Source organism: Alligator mississippiensis, chromosome 5 (assembly GCF_030867095.1).
Source record: "Alligator mississippiensis isolate rAllMis1 chromosome 5, rAllMis1, whole genome shotgun sequence".
Classification (NCBI taxonomy): Eukaryota; Metazoa; Chordata; order Crocodylia; family Alligatoridae; genus Alligator; species Alligator mississippiensis.
In genome coordinates, this window is record NC_081828.1 from 181,078,519 (window position 1) to 181,099,990 (window position 21,472).

At 39.5% G+C, this 21,472-nt stretch overlaps 1 protein-coding gene across 1 annotated transcript in view; it reads right to left on the reverse strand.

Annotated features, from left to right (window-relative positions):
• CUBN (cubilin) overlaps positions 1 to 21,472 on the reverse strand; it is a 241,539-nt gene that overhangs the window by 77,014 nt on the left and 143,053 nt on the right. Inside the window, exons 33-44 of the mRNA XM_019497851.2 lie at positions 20,913 to 21,029; positions 18,681 to 18,794; positions 17,701 to 17,829; positions 16,711 to 16,843; positions 14,064 to 14,269; positions 9,131 to 9,312; positions 6,095 to 6,287; positions 4,698 to 4,895; positions 3,968 to 4,114; positions 2,701 to 2,891; positions 2,248 to 2,431; positions 267 to 441 (exon numbers count right to left, since the gene is read on the reverse strand). Coding sequence (XP_019353396.2) covers positions 267 to 441; positions 2,248 to 2,431; positions 2,701 to 2,891; positions 3,968 to 4,114; positions 4,698 to 4,895; positions 6,095 to 6,287; positions 9,131 to 9,312; positions 14,064 to 14,269; positions 16,711 to 16,843; positions 17,701 to 17,829; positions 18,681 to 18,794; positions 20,913 to 21,029 — 1,969 coding nt within the window. The remainder of the gene's footprint in view (positions 1 to 266; positions 442 to 2,247; positions 2,432 to 2,700; positions 2,892 to 3,967; positions 4,115 to 4,697; positions 4,896 to 6,094; positions 6,288 to 9,130; positions 9,313 to 14,063; positions 14,270 to 16,710; positions 16,844 to 17,700; positions 17,830 to 18,680; positions 18,795 to 20,912; positions 21,030 to 21,472) is intronic.

Here is a 21,472-nt window from a genome sequence, read left to right on the forward strand (position 1 = left end):
ATTGAGCACTTAACCAGGTAACTGCATGATAGATGTAACATGTAGAAGGGACCTTATATTTAATCGCTGTCAGGTGTTATGGAACATACACTAAAACTTAGAAAGTCCAAACACTTCTCTCAAGAATTTCCTAGGTATCTTACCTCTAAATGTGGGAGTGTATTCTACTGAGGAATTATGGAGCATAATGCTCTTATAATAGGAAAAGAGAAATCAAAATAGAGTGCTTTAGGGACCACAAGAAAAAAACAAATGTAGATATATACTTTGGTGAAGGTTCAATGTAAAACTGATCTTCAAACTGGAGCTCCACTGCCTGTCCATTAGGAGTCATTATAGTCCAGATGCAGTCAGCATGCTGTGGATAGTTGTTAGGATAACTGGGGGAAGATACATATCCAGTGGGGTTGGAGTCACTGATATAGATATTCCCTCCACACGCTGAGAAAGAAAAAATTAACAACATGTTAAGGAAATGGGTGAGATTTTAAAAACAAATGAGTCATATATACATACTCAATCACAGTTTCCTTTCAGTGAATTGTGTTCACCTCATGAACAAATGCATTTTCATTTTTGCTATTGAACCATATTCAAACATAGTTTAACCCTTATTTTGTATACAGGCAGTCCTTGACTTATAACATTTATAAATTGACACCCTGTTCCAAATTTCTGACATCAGTTTTGACTTTATAATGCTTGATCAGATATGATGCCACACCAGTGAACAAGTCGCTTTGTCACCCATCTCCCTGGAGAACATTTCTCCAAACTTCCTTGGACACTTTCTTTAAGAAAGCAGACAAGACTCCAGAAAAACCTTCAGCCAAGACTCCTGAGAAGAATCCAGCTAAGAAGCCTTCAAAAAGTCCAACCAAAAGCCCTTCAAAAAGTCCAGCAAGGTCACTCAAAGAAGTCCTTCCAAATCAATATAATTGCTATTTACAGTATAAATACATTAATGTAGGTATATTGCTCATCTATAATTGATTGAATACAAAATTCTGGGCTATTTTTGGTGAAAACAAGGTATTGGGCCTTGGTTCAGAAACCAATCCCCCATCTATAACATTGTTTCCTATGGGAAAATCGGTTCCGAGTTACAACGTTTCGACTTAAGACACAGTTTTCAGGAATCAATTGTGTCGTAAGTCCGAGGACTGCCTGTACTGCCAAAGGTTAAGCAAAGGTCTGCCACAATTGCCTGATAGAAGCTGTAGTGCTCTTAAGCTCTGCAGAAGTCTCGTGCTTGTTCTTGCTAACAGTCTAAGATGGAAAGCTAAAGTTAAGAATCAGCTGTTTTAATGCTTGTGGGAAACACTCTTAATTCTGTGACCAAAAAATTGAAATGTAAAATCAAGATAATATTAAGTGAGATATGGCATTCTGAGCAAGCTCAAGAATTTGCTCTGAATCTTTACCATATCACAATATCTTTATTTAGGAGGTTTTTGATTAAAATGAGTTTTCACAATGCTAATAAGCACAGCAATTCAGTCAGTAAAATATTAGCAATAATACTACACCACTTCATCAATTTAAAATAAAACCTAAAGTAATATTAATTATTTTTAAGTCATTTCAAATAGAAAGAGTAGGAAGAAAAAGAGCTGTACAGACATGAGAAAATTGTAAGTCTTAACTGTATTTAATCAGCACCAATTAAATGAGGATTCAAAATGCCCTAAGGGATGTGGGTTTGTCATGAATACACCGAAACAGCTGCATATGCCAAGTCCATGATTTACACCAAGATCTGACCTTCCACCTTTTTGTTCTTTTAAAAATGTCATTTTCTGTAGAGGATATTTTCTTGACAGAGGAGGAAACTTTGTGGAGTGTTCTAATCCTTTTAAATACACTGAGCCAAATTTGTTCTTTCTGTAATTCAGCATTTTCACCATGTGAAATCAAACCAGGTTTTCATTTTCAATTTGCTTTCTTTCTCTCTATTAACTGTTGAAGCCTACACCTAACAGATTTATCCAACTTCTCTTGTTCCCTCATATGCAGGAATGAGATACTCTAGTTAAGGGATACTAGAGCTATTCCAAGGGGGAAAAGTGTCTTATTAACATATAGAAAACTCACAGGCAGTGGGTATGTACAAATCATCCACAGAAAAATCATCCACAGAAAAGTAACATTTTTGCAGGTGTCACTTTTAAGAACTATGCTTCTGAAACAGCAATTTCTAAGTCAATTCATTAATTTATACAACATCTATTTGAGTCTGACACTCACCCATATTCTTAGCCTCATACTTCAGTTTGAACCCTTGGCCCTCATTGTTGCTGTCAGAAATGAAGCGGACAAACAGCTGATTTTCTGTGGTGTACATAGTAGAAAAGGGACTACTACCACAGATCTGTCCATTCCCTCCTGTGGTCCCCAATGGTGGGGCAGAGTCATCGATTCCATTTTTAAGCTAGAAAAAGGAAATAGTTTAGGTTATTCAGGCATAAAGCTCTACAGTATTATACGTGAAGAATGCTCAAACAAAAATGAAAATAATTCCAGTGTTTCAACCTTTAGAAAAGAATTAACTTTTAATATACAGTATCACTAAATAATATTTCTCTCTCTCTCTCTCTCTCACACACACACACGAGAGGAGGACAACTCTAAACATATTTTCCCTCTTGCCTTGGCATATCCTTTCTTAGAGACCAAGATAAGACAAACAGATCGTCTCACCTCAACATAGTCTCCACGGCTGCAAGAAGCATCCTCACCCTGAACCTGGAATGGCTGTTCAAAATGCACAGCAATGATGAACCCAGTGGTTACCAAGACATGCCAGGAACAATTGAGGTTAGGCACATAGCTTTGGGGATAGTTGGGGGATGTAATCACACCCCTGTCTGCATGCAAATAGCCACCACAACCTGAATAAAAGGAATCGATATAAATAAGAAAAAAACATTTAAAGTTGTTAAAATAATCATTCACATTTTTATTTAAAAAACCCTCCCTCTTAAAATATTATGTGACTGATAAAACAAATTCTGAGGCAAGAAGAGCTGTGTGGAATGTGCACAGCACAATTACAGGCCACACATACATGCATGTTGTAGACTGTTCAAGTTGCATGCTGACATAGAAAACAATTTGATGTGAAAACTGGCTCCTTGCCATGATAAATAAATGAGGAATATAACACTTTGGTGCATATAGGACGGTGGTATGGCTGGTGGTATGGTACTTTTCCTCATGCCAACACCAGTTTTTGGAGCCACTGAAAGCCAAACCAGCCCAATCCAAGGTGCAATATGGATCAATCTTGTGGATGCCTTCCTATGACCCTTGTGTGCTGCCTGCCCTCCAAATGCAATTTACATTAGTCTGTATATGTTACGGGAAAACTCTTTGCAAACAGGTAGCATTAGAAGAGAATTTTCAGAATAAAGGGGAATCCATGGTTGCTACGTATAGTGTTCTGTAAGTCTCTTCGGAAAATTAAAATGCTCCAAGGTTCTCACGTGTTATCTATCATGTATATGCCCTTTGATTAATTTAATTTAGCCTCCAAGCTGGAGATTCCCTCTCTTTCATCATCCATCTTTCATCAACTAAGTTTTATTTTCTAGCTACAACCATCTTTGCATTTTTAATATATTATGAAATTCTTAACCACATGGGAACTGTTGTAATGTTTCTTCCTCTACTGAGCATTTTCCATGTCACCTTATTTATATATCTGGACAGTGATATTGCCTGCTTGATTAGTGCTTTGTTGTAGCTGATCTCTGAATGAGTTACAAAGTTTAACTAATTGGTGGGAAGAATTTAAGTTACCTATTTTTGAAATACTTTACAGGATGCCTAATGCAATTGGTTTTACACAGTTATATGAAGCAGTTGTGCTAAAAATATCACCTATAACCACTTCCTTCCTCATCCAATTTGTAGCAGCAAAAGTAGATTAAAAATGCATTTTTAGTAAAAAATAAAAAACACTTACTTTTGTGATAAGAAGCATTAAATCCAAATCCAGTGATACTTGCATCAGCAGTAAAATGAATGAACATTGTGTCTCCTGAAGATCTTATTGGCCCAGGAACTTCACGACCACATACGGTGGCCAGTACTGGAGAAAGGCTAGTGTCCCCTAAGGGTGAAAGTAGTAGTATCAGCATCAAAAACATACTCAAATTCAAAATTTTGAAACAGTAATTCATTCCAAATTGTTGGTGGATTCTTATAAACTTGAGGTTGGCAACCTATGGCCCTTGGGCCAGGTATGACCTGCAAAGGTGTTGGATTAGGTCCACAAAAGTCCATCTTAGCTGATGGCAGCATGGGGGATTGGGCAGCATGCAGCAATATTAAGCTGCCATTCCTCTGCAGCCCTCTCTGCTGTTCTCTTGTGCTGCTTTATTCTCACTGGACAGGGCATTAAAGGGCAAATGCAGGAAGTCTTGAGGGATAGGAGGGGGAAGAGCAGAGAATTGTAGCTTGAGGCAGGGGTTGGGTCAGAAGTTCCAGTCCATGGCAGCAAAAGGTGGTCAACCCCTGTTCTAGACCCTCAACCCTGTGTTGTTGCTCTTCATAATAACCAGAACACCGTTTCAGCATTAAAGAAGAATATAGTTTTGGAATAGGTTCTTGTGACTGGTGAACTGTCTGTGGATTTCCAGCTGTCCTGTGACTGGGTTTCATGCTGTTGGCTAGTACCAACATTGGTTTCTCACCATCTCTGATAACAAGCTTGTCATAGTTGCATGAACTGTGAGATTCTATGTCTAGGGACAGGATGTTGAACTCCACAGTGGACTCTGGAGCTCTGATAAGCCATGTACAGTCAGCAAAATTTCTGTACTTCCTTGGCCAGCCTGGGGAGAAGAGGAATGAAGGGGTTTCTCCTGTTGTTATGATACCACCGCATGCACCTGCAGTATACAAAGGAACACACATTACCAATCCTCATTTTTTCAAGATTTAAAGGTACTACATTACCATACTTTCCCAAGGACCTACTCAGAGGCAGGCAGGGAAGCATGAAGACCCTGATCTAGAACTATGAAGGCTGACTTTTCTTTATGAGGCAGTGATCTGGGCCTAATTTTCTAATAGAAAAATCTATAGCAGGGTGTACATGCAGATGCTTCACCCAGGTACAGCTGACTGAGGCATGAGCTGCACTGGAGTTTATTACAGCACTTTAATGGCACATGTAGATGCACCCTCTGATTAGAAAGCATGTGTATATAAATATTAATAGTCTTGCTAGAGAAGTGCTAGTCATTTAAATACCAAAGTTAAATAGAAATAAAGCTAAATGAGATTATCTTCCCTCCCCATTCCAGAACTTTCAAGTGTAGATTTAGAAGTGTATTAGGAGTAAATTAATCTGAACTATCCTCTTTAAACTTGCCAAAACAAACAAACAAACAAACAAACAAACCTTTTCTTTTCCTTTGCAATATAAATAAATATTTATAGTGAAACTTTTCCCCTTTATTTCTGGGATACTTTGCATTAAAGCTTCACCTAAGAGTTTCTGCACTGTGGGTATGTCTACATGGCACCCAGTGGCAACATAGCAACACACTATGTTGCCATCATGGCGTACTACAGTGACATAGCTATCATGCCAGTCTACATGTGATCACCAACTATGTTGCCATAGCGGCACACTCCCTGCTTACAGTACACTGCTATGGTGACGTAGTGGCGAAATCAGCGCAGTAGCCACCCATACTGCACTGTGCTTTAGGACTTCCAAAAGGAAGCATGGTGCCAGAGCAACATCGCTGTGCGGTGATGTGCAGACGCACCCTGTATGATACAGCTTTTTAGTCATCTTTGTGGAAGTGACAAGTACTTCAAGAATGCTATTTTAAAGGGTAGGCATGCAAAATATTTGGTTCTCATAAAATGCCAAAATGAGGAAACATTTTTCACTCCATCTCCCATCAAAGCTGAAGCTTCAATTTCATATATATGAAAAGGATACCAGTAGAAATCAACAAAAATGATGATGATAATTAATATTCTTTGTCCTTCACACCACACACTTTAAAAGAAAGAGATTTTGAATGTATTCACTTTAACAAACTAATCAGTGATGCCATTTTCAGAGACAAACCTCTAGCAACATGGTGTGGAGTTGCTGTAGAGGCTTCCATGGCATGCCACTCTAAAAGGAAGCCCTTTCCATTCACGGAGTAGTCTGACTGGAACTGGAGTGTAACAGAACTGCCAGAGGATGTGAAAGACGAAGGGACTACCCCACAGTATGTTGAAAGAGGTCGTGAGTGGATGCTGGGCCCATCATAGATCTATAAGGAGGAAAAGAATTGTTACTCTTATTCAGGTTTTAAATTTGAGCCTTTGGGGCCATTTAATGCCGGTAATAATAAAAATGAAATCAACACAAAGTATGCAATCTGACTGCAAAGCTCTTAAGGCTGCAGCATTACAGACAGAACTCCTGAGGAGAAAATTCCCATATCCAGTGAATCAGAAAGAACTGGAACTTCAGCCCAATTCCAGTTAAGGATAATATTGATGACAATTAAAATTAAAACCTCTTTTCTGATTCACCCTGTTCATTCTTTCCCACCAGAATAATCTGAACTAAAGTCATCAAACTAATTTTCAGTCAGAGACTGTTCTTCAAGGACATTAACTGGGTTTTCATTTAACAAGAGCCATTAGCATAGTTCTTTTCTTTTCTGAGGGAAAGAAACAATAAATAACAGTGAAAAATTGGTCCTGAGGTTTTCTCTGTAGATCAACATAATTATTTTAATTAGCATTTTGCAAGCCAAAAACCTCTGAATGTTACAGACTCTTTTGTTCTGCTAGCATTCAAAACCAATTATGTGACCCCCAAAATAAACAGGAAAACAAAAACAGAAGAAAGATTATGAACATTTCTAAATTGGACATTACATGATCACATGGTATCAATGAGCAGAGCTTTTAGTTAGTAGCCAAGGTGACAGATGTTCACTGAAGATCTATGCCAATGATTTAAATGTGACACGTTAGCTTTTAAGACAGGGAATTTGAGAGGAAAGAAAGAGGGCTAAGGAAAAGACAGAAGGAAAAAGTAACATATCCATGTTACAATCAAAGGTCTGTCCTGCTCAGGTGGTTAAGGCACACCATTTTATGTAGTCAGAGCCATACCACAGAGTGATGTGGCTAGCTTCATGTCCAACCCCCTCTGACTCCTTAGCCTGAATGACTAAATAACTATTTACAGCCAGGTTAATTGTGGGGAGCCTTCAACTTGAGCTCACAGTGAGTCTTAAACTCATAGGGTGCCTGTAAACATGTGGGATGTCTGCTCTGATGCACTGTAATTAGCTGGAGCATGCTAATTAGCATGCTCCAGCCAGCCTTTGCATCTCATGTACCAGCGTCCCCATGCTTCAAAATGGTGGCAGGGGCACTTTAACTAAGTTCGTTTGACAAATTTTAGTTAAAGCACCCCCACAGTCATTTAAGTGTGGGGACACTGATACACGAGATGCTGTGGGCATTTTAATTAGAGCGGCTCTCAGAGCCAGCCTAACTAAAACACCCCCTCCCACTCCCAGAGGACATGTAAAAACGCCCAGAGAGAGAGAGAGCGCGCGCGCGAGCTGTAGCAGAATACTTAAGCCACACTACCAACACAATCCTCTGTGTAACTACTTTTTGTAAAGGGGTTTACATGAAAGGCCAGTTCCTAGGTTAACTGGTAGAAAAGTAAATTCTGAAAAAAGGAATTATACTTATCTCAGTTTAGAGAAAGAATCAAAGCAAAGAAATGGGATGCCTGTTTATGTTCTTGTTATCACTCAGTCTAGTTTGTACTTTTGTTTTGTCCTATTTTTATTTAGGAAAACTAAATTCATACCATTCCTACCTCACTGGTTTGATCTATGGTTTGACCTTCCCTTTAACCTGTGGCATCTTCCAGAGTCTATAGCTCTATGATTGGCCTTCTTAACCATCAACACACTCATATACAATCTTTTACTTGATCCATGGCAGTTATCATCCTCAACCATGAGGGAGGGGGTCTTTAACGACCTCACTGGACTTATATCAAGGAGGCATTTGGCCTCAACAGCCTGAAAAAGGGTCAAAGGCTAGACTGTGTTGTATAGTCATGCAGAGGAGTAATGGGGCCAGCACAGTTCTCTCTTTAGAGCACCAACATTTTTTTTCTAAAGACTATACTTGAACCAAGGTCTCAAACCTGTAGTGTATTCAGGTTCAGGGCCTTACATGCCTAGAAGGTAGGCATTTAAATCTACACTAGGCACCTAAATAAAGACAGCTTTATTTCACCACTACACTTTAGCACTGGAACTTTGAGAACTCAGAATGTCTGAAAAAGAAGCTCTACCTTACTATAAATTGTCTTTATGATTCTCTGTCATCCTATAAAATGCTTCAGAGTCCCAGTTGCGCCACGCTGGTATTAGTGAGTAGAAGTGCATTTCACACTTCTTACAGGAGTGGGGCAGGGCATAAACTTTTTAGCGTATGCACCACAAATTAGTCCCAGACACTCCCCAAGTCCCACTCTGATCCACTTTTGCCCCATCTGCTGCTCCACTTTATGCTCCCTCCTCTGTGCTCCTTGCCCAATCTCTGCTTTCTGTTTCGTTGCCTGCGTCCCCTGCCTGATTTCCTGCTCTGTTTTCTGTTTCTTGCCCTATCTGCTGTTGTGCTGCCAGTCCTCTCCCTGTTGTACTGCATGTCACACACAGAGGCTGCCCATGTCACTTGTGGCACTCATCCTGCAGGTTGGCTGCTCTTGTCCTAGAGCAGGGGTGGCCAACCTGTGGCTCCGAAGCCACATGTGGCTCTTCAGAAGTTAATATCTCCTTGAATCTTTGCACAAGTGCACAGTGACCAGCTTCCAAATGGATAAGTAAATGGAAGCTAGTCACCGTGTGCTTGTGCAAAGATTCGAGATGTATATTAACTTCTGAAGAGCTGCATGTGGCTCCGGAGCCGCAGGTCCTAGAGCAATTGATTGTTGAAAAGTACTGTGGAAAATGAATGGCCTAAATTGGACCACCAGAAAGTCTCCCTACTTTTCAGTTGACTTACTTTGTTCATTTTTTTGATGACAATTTATGAAAATGATCATAGGAATCTACCAAAGTAAACTCACCTTTAATTTATCGTAATTGCAGTTATGATGATCTTCAATGTCCATCTCTACGACCTGACCTCGGATTACTTGAGAAGCATTCACCATTATCTTCCACTCATAATTGGCATTGTGTGGATAACTTCTGGGCCACAGTGGAGAAGCAATTTGCCCACTATTTCCTACAATATCGTTTCCATATACTGCAAAACAGAAGAGATATTACTCACGGCAACACTTTTCATATCATTGGCTGGCTGCTTGTAAAAAGCAAACTAGTCAAACAAGGTTGAGGTTTCACTATGACTTCATCAAGCTATAACTAAGGACCTACTTAAATTGCAGTTCTGCAATTTTCACAGAAACTGCAAAAAATGGCAGTTTCCATGATCACTGTGAAAAATGGTGTTTCCTGTGATTTTGCACAGACTCACCCCAAAATAATAAGATCTTACCAAAATACAAGGAAAGCATGGCAATTTCTGCAGTCATAGAGCCCACGGTTCAAAAGAGTGAGAGCTACTGGGAGGCTGAGCTATTGACAAACTTAGTGACAGTGCCAGTCTGGAAAGCAAAATGGTTTTGGGGCCATCTATTAAGAAGCCCGCTGCAATGCTATAGCAATGCTACAGTCTGAGGATGATGAGTGAAAAGAAATCCAAGAAAGCTAAATAGTTTTCAGCTCAGGATTGTAGGAGGCATTTCCTTATAGGAACCTACATGCAGATGGTAGTAAATTGTTTTGTTCATCATATAACATGTCTCTGGATGCATCAAGGAAAAATAGCATTCATCATTGTTTGGAGTGCAAATCACATATAAAGCAAAAGGCTGCAGCAGAGGCTGAAGGTCAGAGCAAGGAACTAGCAACTATGTCCTCAATCTTTAAAAAAAAAACACTGAATGCAGGTTCACAAGAAGAAAGGCTACAGTCCCACTAGTGGGAGGAATTCACAGCCACCAACATTCCTCTGGAGAAAACTGATAACTCTAAATTAAGGGACTACTTGAACAAACACATCCCAAATGCTGGCAGTTTCCCATGTGCAAACAAGCTTCACCAAATTATCTACCAGGAGTAATTGCTTTGTATTTTCAGTCTAGATAACCTGCATTGGCAGAATATGAATCCATCTTGATTGCAGCAGATGAAGCAACAAATGCCCAAGATAACTATGTTCTGCACATTTTATTTGCACCTGGGAACTGAACAGACTGCAACCTGCCTGTTTTTCAAACAGAGCCATTTCACCATGCAACTGTCCATTTTTTCTGCCATGGCACAAGCTGTAGTGAAGGCTGTTATAAACTACAGCTTAGAATTTAAAAAGATCTGAGTATTTCTATCTGATAATGCAATGTATATGTGCAAAGCTTTCTCTGATGTGCTCCATGGAATGATACCCCACACAATTCATGTCACTTGCAATGCATGCTTCCTTTCTTTAGTAAGTGACATCTGGTATACACATTTTCCTGATGTGGATAGCCTCGTTTCCTATTTCAAAAAAGTGTTCAAACATTGTCCAGGCCATAAGATTCAATACAGGGAGTCCATCGCCAATCAAAGCATGGATCTACATGTGACTGTGTCACTACCACCAGAGCCAGTGCTTGCACAGTGGAATTTGTGGTTTAATGCAGTTCATTACCATGCAAAGAATATGAAGTACTACCAGCAATTTCTGTGCGAGGAGCTTGAAATCACTCACAGCACACAGTGCATGCTTAAAGTATGTGATCTCTTAAGACAGGGAAACATTGAAGATCAAGTTAAGTTTATGGCCGAAAATGCCATCTGGTTCATGGAACTTCTCACATGGTGTGAAAGTCAGCAGGCTTTCATCCACCAAGCACACAACAAGCTGATGGATTTGATAAGTTGGGTCAAAGACATGGCATCACAACTATCAAACTATCAACATGTGGAGATGTGAAACTATCAACATGTGAAAACATGTGGAGACAAGAAATGTTCTAAGCAACAGCTGTAGAGTTGAATCAGTACTACAAATACAATCAGTCAGTACCACCACAGGTTCAACAACCGCTGCTTCCTTTTTTAGTGCTGTTTGCATTTTTTACCCCAATCAGGTGCCTTTTCTGAATTTTGACCCTCGGCTACTAAAATCAATCAACATGCTACTTACATGAACTTTGTCAAAGAGTGCCAGTTACCTTCGACTGTGACTGTTTTGGGAGTATGTTTCCGATCACTTTCCATGTCTCTACAACTCTGCAAAATGCTGCCGTACCATTCCAACTATTTCAGTAGATGTAGAACATGCGATCTTAGTGTATGGACAAGTGTTTATATCACAGAGACAGAGGTTGTCAGCTGCAGGTGTCAGTGGATGCTGCATGCTAGAACTTAACTAATAGGAATTGTTTCTATCAAAGCTAGCATTATTTAATATTACTAAAATTTTTGCGGAATGCTAACAATAAATTGTGATATTAATTACAATTCATATTGTGTGTAGATTTATATTCATAATATATTTCAATTTAGATTTAAATTTAATACTTAGATCTATAATAAAGAGGTAATTTATTTGATATTTCTGCAGACTTTGCTATTTAATTATGGCACAGCTTTTGCGCCTCAGCCACTCAGCAGCAAGAGGTGGGGACACCGGGCCCCTTGCACAATTGGGGGGGGAGGGGGGGAGACTGCTATGAAAAGACCACAAAATTGACTCTGCATGCCCACAAAAATCTCTTTGTCCCACTGAGATTTTGGTAGGTCTCTAGCTATAACACTGCATTTATTTAAGGCTAGACTGAACCTTATTAGGATACAGACTTGAGTCCCAGGTAACCCCTGTCACAAGTAACCCCTGCTTTGGTGGCCACGTATTGTGATTCAGAGTAATTGACTATGCTAGCCCCCTGTGCTTCCTCTGTTGTGCTAATCTGTAAGTAGGAAAGATGGATTCAAGGCTCTGCCCATATCCTGCCCCTCCCTGTATTTGTCGTATCCTGTTGCTCCTGGGAAGGAATATGAAGGAAATAGTCTTTGCTCAGGAAGAACACCTGTGTGTATTCTGCAGACAAAAAATCTTGAGTTGACTGGTCTATGACCAATTGAGAAACACATTTCACATTTCCATAGTACATTTAAAGCCAAAGAGTACTAAATTGCAAAGTAAGATGCTCCAAGGACTAAGTTGTTGCTACTGTACAATGTAGTGAAGGGAAGTAATGAGAAAGACAGGCATCATGCACAGAGGAGGAAGAGACTCCTGTGTCTCTCCTAATGTGCACTGGAAATGTAACAGCTTAGCAGTGGATATGATAAATTTGTCAATACTGGGTGTCCTTATATTAAGGCTGGATGGTTTTCTAAAGTGATGGGACCTGGCTCAACCCAGGGTTACTGGACCTCAGTGCAGAAATCACTGGGTAAAATCCAGTGGCTTGTGTCTTACAGGAAGCCAAACCATGATCATAATGTTCCCTGTTGGTTCTTATGCATAGATGGCATATACTTCATTTCATCCTAATTCTGCAGCACTGTTAATGTGTTACTTCCCAAATCATCAGTGCCTATTTTGGCTATTGACGAATAAGAAAACATAGGTACCATAAACACTGCACATCATACCTTATAACAGCAAAGATACCTGGGTCAGACATTCGTTATGCAAAAATGCTACTAAATCCTTGGCTTGTGAAAAATTATTCTTGTATGTAGCCCTTGCCTACTTCGTAGTACAACAGCATTTTTTCCTGCATAATCCAAGAATTATTTGGTTAACAAAGAACTATGTTTAGAAAATGGTGAATGAAAAAGAGGACATGTTTACTTTGCCTACTTTGAGGAGCTTTTGATCAAGAGAAGCATAATATAGTAAAATCCGAATGAACAATTTCTATTTATAAAAATACATTTTCATATTGAATTCTGATGCTTTAAATACACTTATCTAAAATACATGTAGGTATATTAGAGCTTTGTGTGATCATGGTTGAATAAAGGAGGGTATTATTTTTTATTTGAGGCCCATGTTTTGGGTAAATTCCTGAAGTCAAAGGGACATTGTTCATTGACTCAGTACAAGGCAAAGGCCCCTGGCTGAAACAATGGTGCGATGGTATCTGATCCCAGATCCCAACACTCGTGCATTCTGCCATGCAACAGGGTGCATCCTGCCATTAATTAGGCTTCCTGTTTAGTGCAGTTTAGGGGTCCCCCTGCTGCGTATTTGAACCCTCCCCTTTGCCTGTCAGCCCAGCTGGGCACAGACAAACCTGACTGTTTGGTTGCCTGGCCCCACAGCTCTGTCATGAGCTACAGGGCAAGACACATTCAGGTGTCAGGTTGGAGTGAGCCCCACAGCTTCCCATGACCCAACACAGAACTTGTCTTGCCCTGAAGCTCCCAAGGGAGTTGTGGAGCAAGACACGTGGCTTGCCTGGCCCTGCAGCTTCTGAGGGATCACAGCAAGCACTGTAGCTGGTTGTGGTCAGTCCTGTGGTGAGTACCCTGTATGGGGCTGCATCGTATAGTTGTCAGTCTGACAACATGGGGGGAACCAATCATCTTACCAGCTCCCACTCTGAGCCTAAAGCCATGACGTGCAGTCCCATGCAGGCCAGCACTGTGCAGCTGTCAGCTGAGCCCTGCCATGCAGCCAGCATTGGGCTACATGGCTGGGCTACTCTGCCACATGTTCAATTTAAGTTGCAATGGAAACCAGCAACAAAAACGTTCCACATATTTTGTGAAATATTTTTGTGGCTGGTTTCAAAATTTGTCATGCCCTTAGTTCCTTGAGCATGTGGCAGGGTTATCCTTTATGCATAATTAACTAGTTTATTGCATCTTAAGTGTAACATCTCCCAGAGCCCAAAGATTTTACCTTCTATTTCTTAAAAGTACTGTTCTTATTTAATATCTGAAGGATTCTGGAAAATTATTACTTTTTTAACCAATATAATATTTACTTACAATGAGCAAATGTGGCCCAAAAGCCAATATTGCTGCCTGAGCCATCCGAGACAAATTTAATCCACAGGATGTGTCCAACGATGGAGGTGTAATTTAAAGGTAAGGATTCCCCACAGTATCGTCCTACCAGCTGTCCCGTCTCATTCCCTTCACGAATCTCCAGATAATCCTTAGTGCAGCTTTCACTATTTTCCAGCTGGAATATTCTGTTTCATTAGCAGTGGAGAAGAAAATTGTAACATAAATCATAATGCAATATTTTGTAATGCTGCACGTAGGGGAAAATTTCATTCTTGACCCATGTATGTCTTATTACATATTCGTAATTCCATCTTTTACAGAAGACTGGATTCTCAAAAGAAGTGCCTGGTATTTCATAAGGCCATGTTATAAATAACAGATATTTGTATTTGGTATGTTTTGTAGAGTGCTGAGGTTATATTTAAATGCATATTGGAAGTATGGAATAGATATGTCAGCATGTATCAACCAGTGCCCACTTATGCAAGTGCACATAAATTGCCAGTACACTTTATGAAATGACTTCAAGAAGTTAGCTTTCAGTTCAGAAGAACACCCCAAATCTCAAATGCTCTCTCATTTGCAATTTAAAGTTATGGATTCTTATCTCCTCTTCCTCCTACTTCCTCCAATTTCTCTCCCTCTCTGGCTATAAACGTGCTGAGATTGTCACGTCTTCCCATTCATATTTGCTGGCTATTGACTAAAAAAATAGGAAAAGTGGGAGGAGACAAGACCACTAACTCCACAAATAGTGCTGATTTGGGACATCTGACTGATAAGCCAGCCTTATCTAAAGCTGACAGAAGTGACAGCAGATGAGAGGCCAGTGGTTAATGGGTGTCAAAGCCTGTTGTGGGAATGGAATCTAGAGTGGTGATGGAAAACAGTCTGGTTAGATTCCTGACTAAAGGGTTCATGCTGCTTTGGTTTGAGTTTCTGTCTGAGATTCCACATTTGTGTAAACCTCAAAATGAAATGAAATCAGGGGTTATGTTTCTCTGCCTAGAAGCTAGGCAGAAGGGTTCAACCAAGCTCATATGAATGAAAAAGTTTCATTCTGCACAGTGCTAATTAGAACTACTCCAAGCCCTCTTAAAGAGATACTATATTAGTATAAAAAAACCTGATCAAGTTTGGTCTGATGTTTTTCAAGGAATCAGTTCTTAAATGCTTAGTTACTGCATCCACTGATCTGAGCGATAAATGGCTGAATTGTTAAAAATCAACTCCATAATATACTTTTTAAAAGCTAGCTGTGAGTATAATATAAAGATCCCAGAAAGGGCCTTCTGCAATTAACATGTGAACAAAATAAGTGTGCCTTATATTCTTGTAACATCTTCTCCCCTTCCAGCAGACCTGAATATATTCATCTCTTTCCAATAAACAGACTCCCTGCAAAATGGTTCTAACCACCCATCTGGATATAGTTTAGACTAATTTAAAACTAACCCTCAATTTGCAAGACAGACATTTTTGTAAGACCAACTTACTTCATGCCAAGGCAACTTTATAAAATCCCTCTATTAAAATAAGCTCTCATACTTAAAGAGAGACCCCAAACCTCAGTTTTTCCTGATTTGACCTTCTGGTTAAGTGAAACTGACCAGTACATTTTATGTCTGCTATATAATATTTTACATTTACTAAATACCATATATCACACTTGTGTGTATATTCCACTAAATGGTCTGCTTCACATTGCTGGTATACCTATTACAAGTAAATAGTTATTTGATATTATTTTTAGCAAATACCTTATTTTTTTTTCTGTTTATAGCACTTGTCTTTGTTTTTCAGAGGAAGAATTAATAACACTGTGTCTTTTCATCATGTCAATAATCCAGTATTTACCTACTCAACCTCATTTGATACAGTGATTTACACTGTAAATACAGTTCCATTATTACTTCGCTTTCCCCTCTGATCCCTAACCTGCTCTGTGAAGGGTCATTGCTCTGTTTCTTGGCACTAACCTTTCATGCTGGGAAACAGACAAGCTCAGAAATTAACATCATGCATAAAGAGCAATCTAACTGCACCTTGTTAAATACTCTAGGGAATCAAAATTGTTCTCTAGATTACACACAGATTTCTGTTCTCATGTCTTCCAAGGAAATTCCTGTGACAGGCAGAAAAGTATGCTCACAGTAACATCCACTTTCTCCCTGCTTTCCCTCTACTTTTGTTATTTGATTACTGCTAAAATATATTTGAGATATTTAATTCACTCTGAATCCTATCCTAATAAGTGCATCTGGACACTACTATTCAGATATATATCCCTCTGAGACCCACAGAAATGGAAAGACAAAAGATGGAGTGATGGTGAATTTCCCCATTATTTATGATCTGGTGAGAGCTGATCTCTTCAGCACCCTTTGCTACTCGCTCACAATACACCACCTTGTATGCTGTTTGTGCCTGTGATGTAAACAATGACTAGTAGGGGTGAAGAAAGATTATATGCTCCCAGTGGCAACTTCTGTGTTCTCTTTCCAAGTGACTTTGGATATGCTGCTACAGTTTTACATGCTGGCAATTACATTTCCTGCTAAACAAAGAGCTTCCTTCCTTTAGGTCTATTAAAAAGCTGAACAACAACCCCTGGAAATGGATTTACATGAAAGACAGCTGGAGCCGGTTGCCAGGGGAGCTGAGAATGTTCCAGACACATTCAGTGTTCGGGGGATAAGAATCAGGATAGTTGGGGCTGTTGAAGGCTCCTCTGTCCATGTGCAAGGTACCCCCACAGGCTGTAATGAGAAAGAGACAGAAGAGGGAATGAAGAGACCAAATGGGGAAAATACCTTGGAAGAATCAGAGTGTTTGCTACCTAGGGAAAATAATTGAAACAAAGACTATATTTCTCCTTCCTCTTAGCTTCTTGCCTTAACTAGACAGAGCACATCTCCTTGCCAGGTGCTAAGACCTTGGCAGAAAATCCTAGATACAGGAATCAAGTAGCAAGTCACACTGTCACTCTAAGATAAAAAGCAACAGCTCACCTAATAGAGGCAGTGAGTATGTACTGGGAAATATGAGTTTGGCCCCATGGCTTGATTATTCTTTCCTAGGAATGGCAGACACTCAAAGCACATTGGTTATGTACAGACATTCAAAAAGCCTGAGATGCAACTGATCTAAATTATGTGGTTTTCTGTAAGCAGCATAGTTTAGATCGGCAGTGAATAGAAACACATTCATCCTTTGAGGGGAGAAGGAGGGGAGCAAATCTTAGACTGGGTTCCACCATTTTTAAACCAGCCTACCTATGCTGAACATCTGTTCTGTTACAGGCATAAACCAGTTGCCGATAAGTTATACTGGTAAAAGTGTAATGTCTGTACCTGGCCATTGAGGCAGCAGCTCATTCCATTCAAAGGTGGTATAGGCTAACACCAGACAGATTCTGTAGGAACTTGTGCTCTTAGCCAGATAAGAAGGTTAAGGCAATAAGGGATTTTGAATGCAGTATTGATAGGGAGTCAGAATAAGTGCTGAAGAGTGAAGCCTAGAGGGATTCCCTTAAAATCATTTGTGTCAGTTACCAATAGTTTTTCTTTCAGTTTGGGGGGTTGGGAAGAGGGAACTCTTGCAAAAATCAACTTACATGAGAACGATGCAGCATATGTAGCACGGAAGCCTCTGGCAGTACCGGCATTATTGGAGACAAAATTCACCACCAATGCATTGCCAAAGGACGTGACAGGATGTGGCATGGTAATGCCACAGTAACGGCCTGCATAACAGCAGAAACACAAAGGAAAGGCAAAGGTTACAAAGGGTATATTCTCATTGTAATAGGAATCTGGGGCAAAACTAATACTAGGATGTTAACTTCTGGCATCAGTTACTATTTTTACCATTTTTATTTGTTAATTACATCACTGCATATGCTGAGGGATTCAACATTTTTATTCCCTGTGTGAATTAAATTCACACCTTTAAGACTTTTTTGTGATACAAAGATAGACCAACCAGAGTAGCCAATAGTCTGGTGGTTAGGCTACTCAACTGAATGTGGGTACCTCAGTAAGAGCAGGGATTTGAATCTGGGCCTTACAATTTCTGAGATGATGTACTGGATTACTGGCTTTTATCTTGCTCTCCCATATGGACCAGAAATTCTGGTCTGAAATGAAGAAAAACTCTCTAAAGCAAAAATTACAGAAAGTTTCAGTTTTTATGAATTGGCACTTCTGATGGAAAAACTATTGAAAGATTTCTGACCAGATCTGTTGTGAATGTGATGCTACAGAACTTCACTGTGACTTAGATGAACTGTGCTCAAGTAGGAAGGCCCTAGACACTGCAGAAGCAGATGGTTGATAATGTCCCTGGCCTTCCTGTATGAAGTTAGGAGCAATATGAAACTAAGGACCAAGTTCTATTCTTGCTACACTTTAAATCAGCAGCAACCCTACTGACTTAAAGGGAGTAACTTAAACAAGTCTCTAATATTACTAAAGTCTCTAATAAATTCATTGGTTTTATTCAGTGTTGACTCTCACTTAGTTTGTTACAAATTTTAATTTAAATATATGTAGGTGCTTTCAAACACATTAGACAGACAAGGTAAATCTACAGTACCTTGAAGAGGAGCTTCATAATTATCACCTTCCAAAAGTTCTACAAAATCTGTAGTACAGTTATTTCTGCTGTCTTCAGTAGCAAAGTCAGTGAATGACAGTGTAACATGGTTGACTGTTAAGAGCAAAAGTAAAAAGTTAGGGGAAAGTATGGCATTGTGTACACAACTAATTATCTGTGAACAAAGTGTATTTTATGATATATCTTCATTGCAAGAAAAAAATAGCAAAAACTTTGTTTTATCCTTCTCTTTCACTAAGTCAGTCAATGAAATAAACTTGTAGCTCTTCACGGATTGTGAAATATAAAATCAGAAGCATCTTGGTTATTGATGTTCTGAGCGACAATATTGAAAATACATTAATCCTGCTGGTAAAAAATCTGTTAATTCATTCTCTATATTGAGTAGTCCTCTCTAGAGCAGCAGGAATTAAAGATGTTACATGTACACATGAAGACATTCTTTTTAACAACCCAACAGCTTTATTATTATATACTGAATATGTGAATCCAACTGATTAATAGATCATTAACTGCCGTTAGCCAAACTTATGTGAAATTGGATTTTCCACATAGTCAGGCTCTAAGCTACACTCTGAAAAAAGGAGATTTGGCTGTTGGCATTTTTAGATCACTGTATTGCCTTTGCTTATTCATTATGGCCATCATCTTGTGTACCTGCTGAAGATGGTATTAAGGTGTGAATGAAAGAATAGCATTTTTCCTTGCAATCAATACTTGATAAAAGTTTTTCTTAATTTAGGACCATTTGTATGTCTTGTATAGGTCAGATAAGAGGCTTATGATTTTGATGCATGTGGAAGAGCTATGTATAATATGCGTTTAGAGTGACTTAACCTTAATAACTGGCACTATGTAGGCCTAGTTTAAATAGGACAATGTCATTAACTACAGTGGACTTGCACCCATGTGTATGAATTTGGCACAATTGTTTTGTTCATTGCGGTAGAAATAGTGAACTCTGGTAAACACAGACAAACAGGCATTGCAAGGCGCGACTGACTGGCACTCAACTCTATAGTCTCTGCATGTTCTGTTCTCTGCCTTTGTATGCCAGTTGAGTCAATCAATTACAGCTATTAATGCTGGTCCTCAGGATATAAAATAAAAGGTAAATCACAGTGGGTGGTAGGAGTGGGAAGGCTTGTTGACCATTTCGGTACAAGTAGAATATGAACATTCCACTGCATCTGGCCAATGCCTAATTTTATTTTATAAATCTAGGTACTGTAATACTAGGTGACTGTATAATGAAACTAGGTGCATCTATAATATACGATGGAATTCTCATGACACATGTTGGAATCCTTTGATTCTCATAGTGATTTACTAGCAGGGCTCCACGGGCTCTCAAGAGTTATTAGTGATTTACATCAATGGATATAAGAGAAGAAACAAACTGAGATTATTTAGCTTAGGGGAGACAGAAGAAGTATTTAACAATAGAAACAAAAGGCTGTTATGATGAAAATGATAAATCAACTGTTCTGTATGCACAGGGGACAGGACAAGAAGTACTCAGACCACAGGGAAGCAAGGGAGATTTAAATTACATATTGGGGAAAAAAAATCCCTTTTTAGGGTGGTTAAGCACTCAAAAAGATTACTCAGGAAGGTTGTGGTATCTTCATCACTGGAAGTTTTTAGGTGCAGGTTAGACAAGCATGTCTAGAATTGCTGAACAAGGGTTAAACTAGATGATCTTTTGAGGTCCCTTCCAGCCCAATTTTTCTGATTCTATATGTGATGTATGTATTTACCTTCCTTGCATCTAGTTGCATTTAAACTTCTTAGTAAAACCCCACCCTCCCCCTTCACTTCTCATTATTAATCTGTGGGGGAGGCTTGTAATAGGAAAATCCTGCATTTAGCGCATTGCAACCAGAAGTCCATGACAAGGCAAGTTACTAGCTAGTCCATGGATTTTCTCACAGCAGCTCTGGCTGCACATCATACTCAGTCACATAGTTGGCAGTTCAGTCCTTAAATCAGCCAAGATGATAATGTTGTACACTATTTTTTTATTATGCCCTGAATCTTTTCTATGCCAAACTCAGTTTCTGACAGATTAAAAGATCCTCATTCTCTCCAACCTACCAGGATGCAGGACTTCCCAGAGAAGAAAAGGAGGAATTTCACATTATTAACCAAAAGGAGATGAGGATGTTAGTCATCCAGCTAAAACTTTCCCACAGAAATGTTTTTACTTACATGGCTCCTGGGCTCGAATAATCCAGCTGCAGTTCTGATTGTTTGGATACTTGGCAGGATACAGAGGAGAGGAAATTGCTGCACCAACTGAATCTGTCTCTATGAATCTTCCACATGCTTTAGGATAAAACACACAGTCAGACACATGTACAATGCAACTCTTAGGTGTCTGTTGTAGCAAGTACAAAAAAAAAATGAATAGGAAGTTATCATGCTCAGGTGTTGACTGTTCCAGGGATTCAATATTAAGATATCTAAAGAGGGAGAGACTTAATTTGCTAGAAAACAAGGTCCATGAATCAGAACTGCTGCCCCAGTTAGCCTTTCACTTCATCATGGTGACCCTGACAGTATAATCCATAACAATTGTACCTGCTCTTACTTGTGAGCTACCATCTATCAGTCCAAAAGGGCAATTCTGGGGTCCCTGGCTAACCTAGCAGTCCTGAGTTAGACACTCAGACTCCTTAAAGAGCACATGGGGAGAGCTAAGCACCTATAAATGGGAAAAAACCTGCCCTCAACAAAAGCCCTCTGAGCAGAGCTGCCTAGCCTATCCA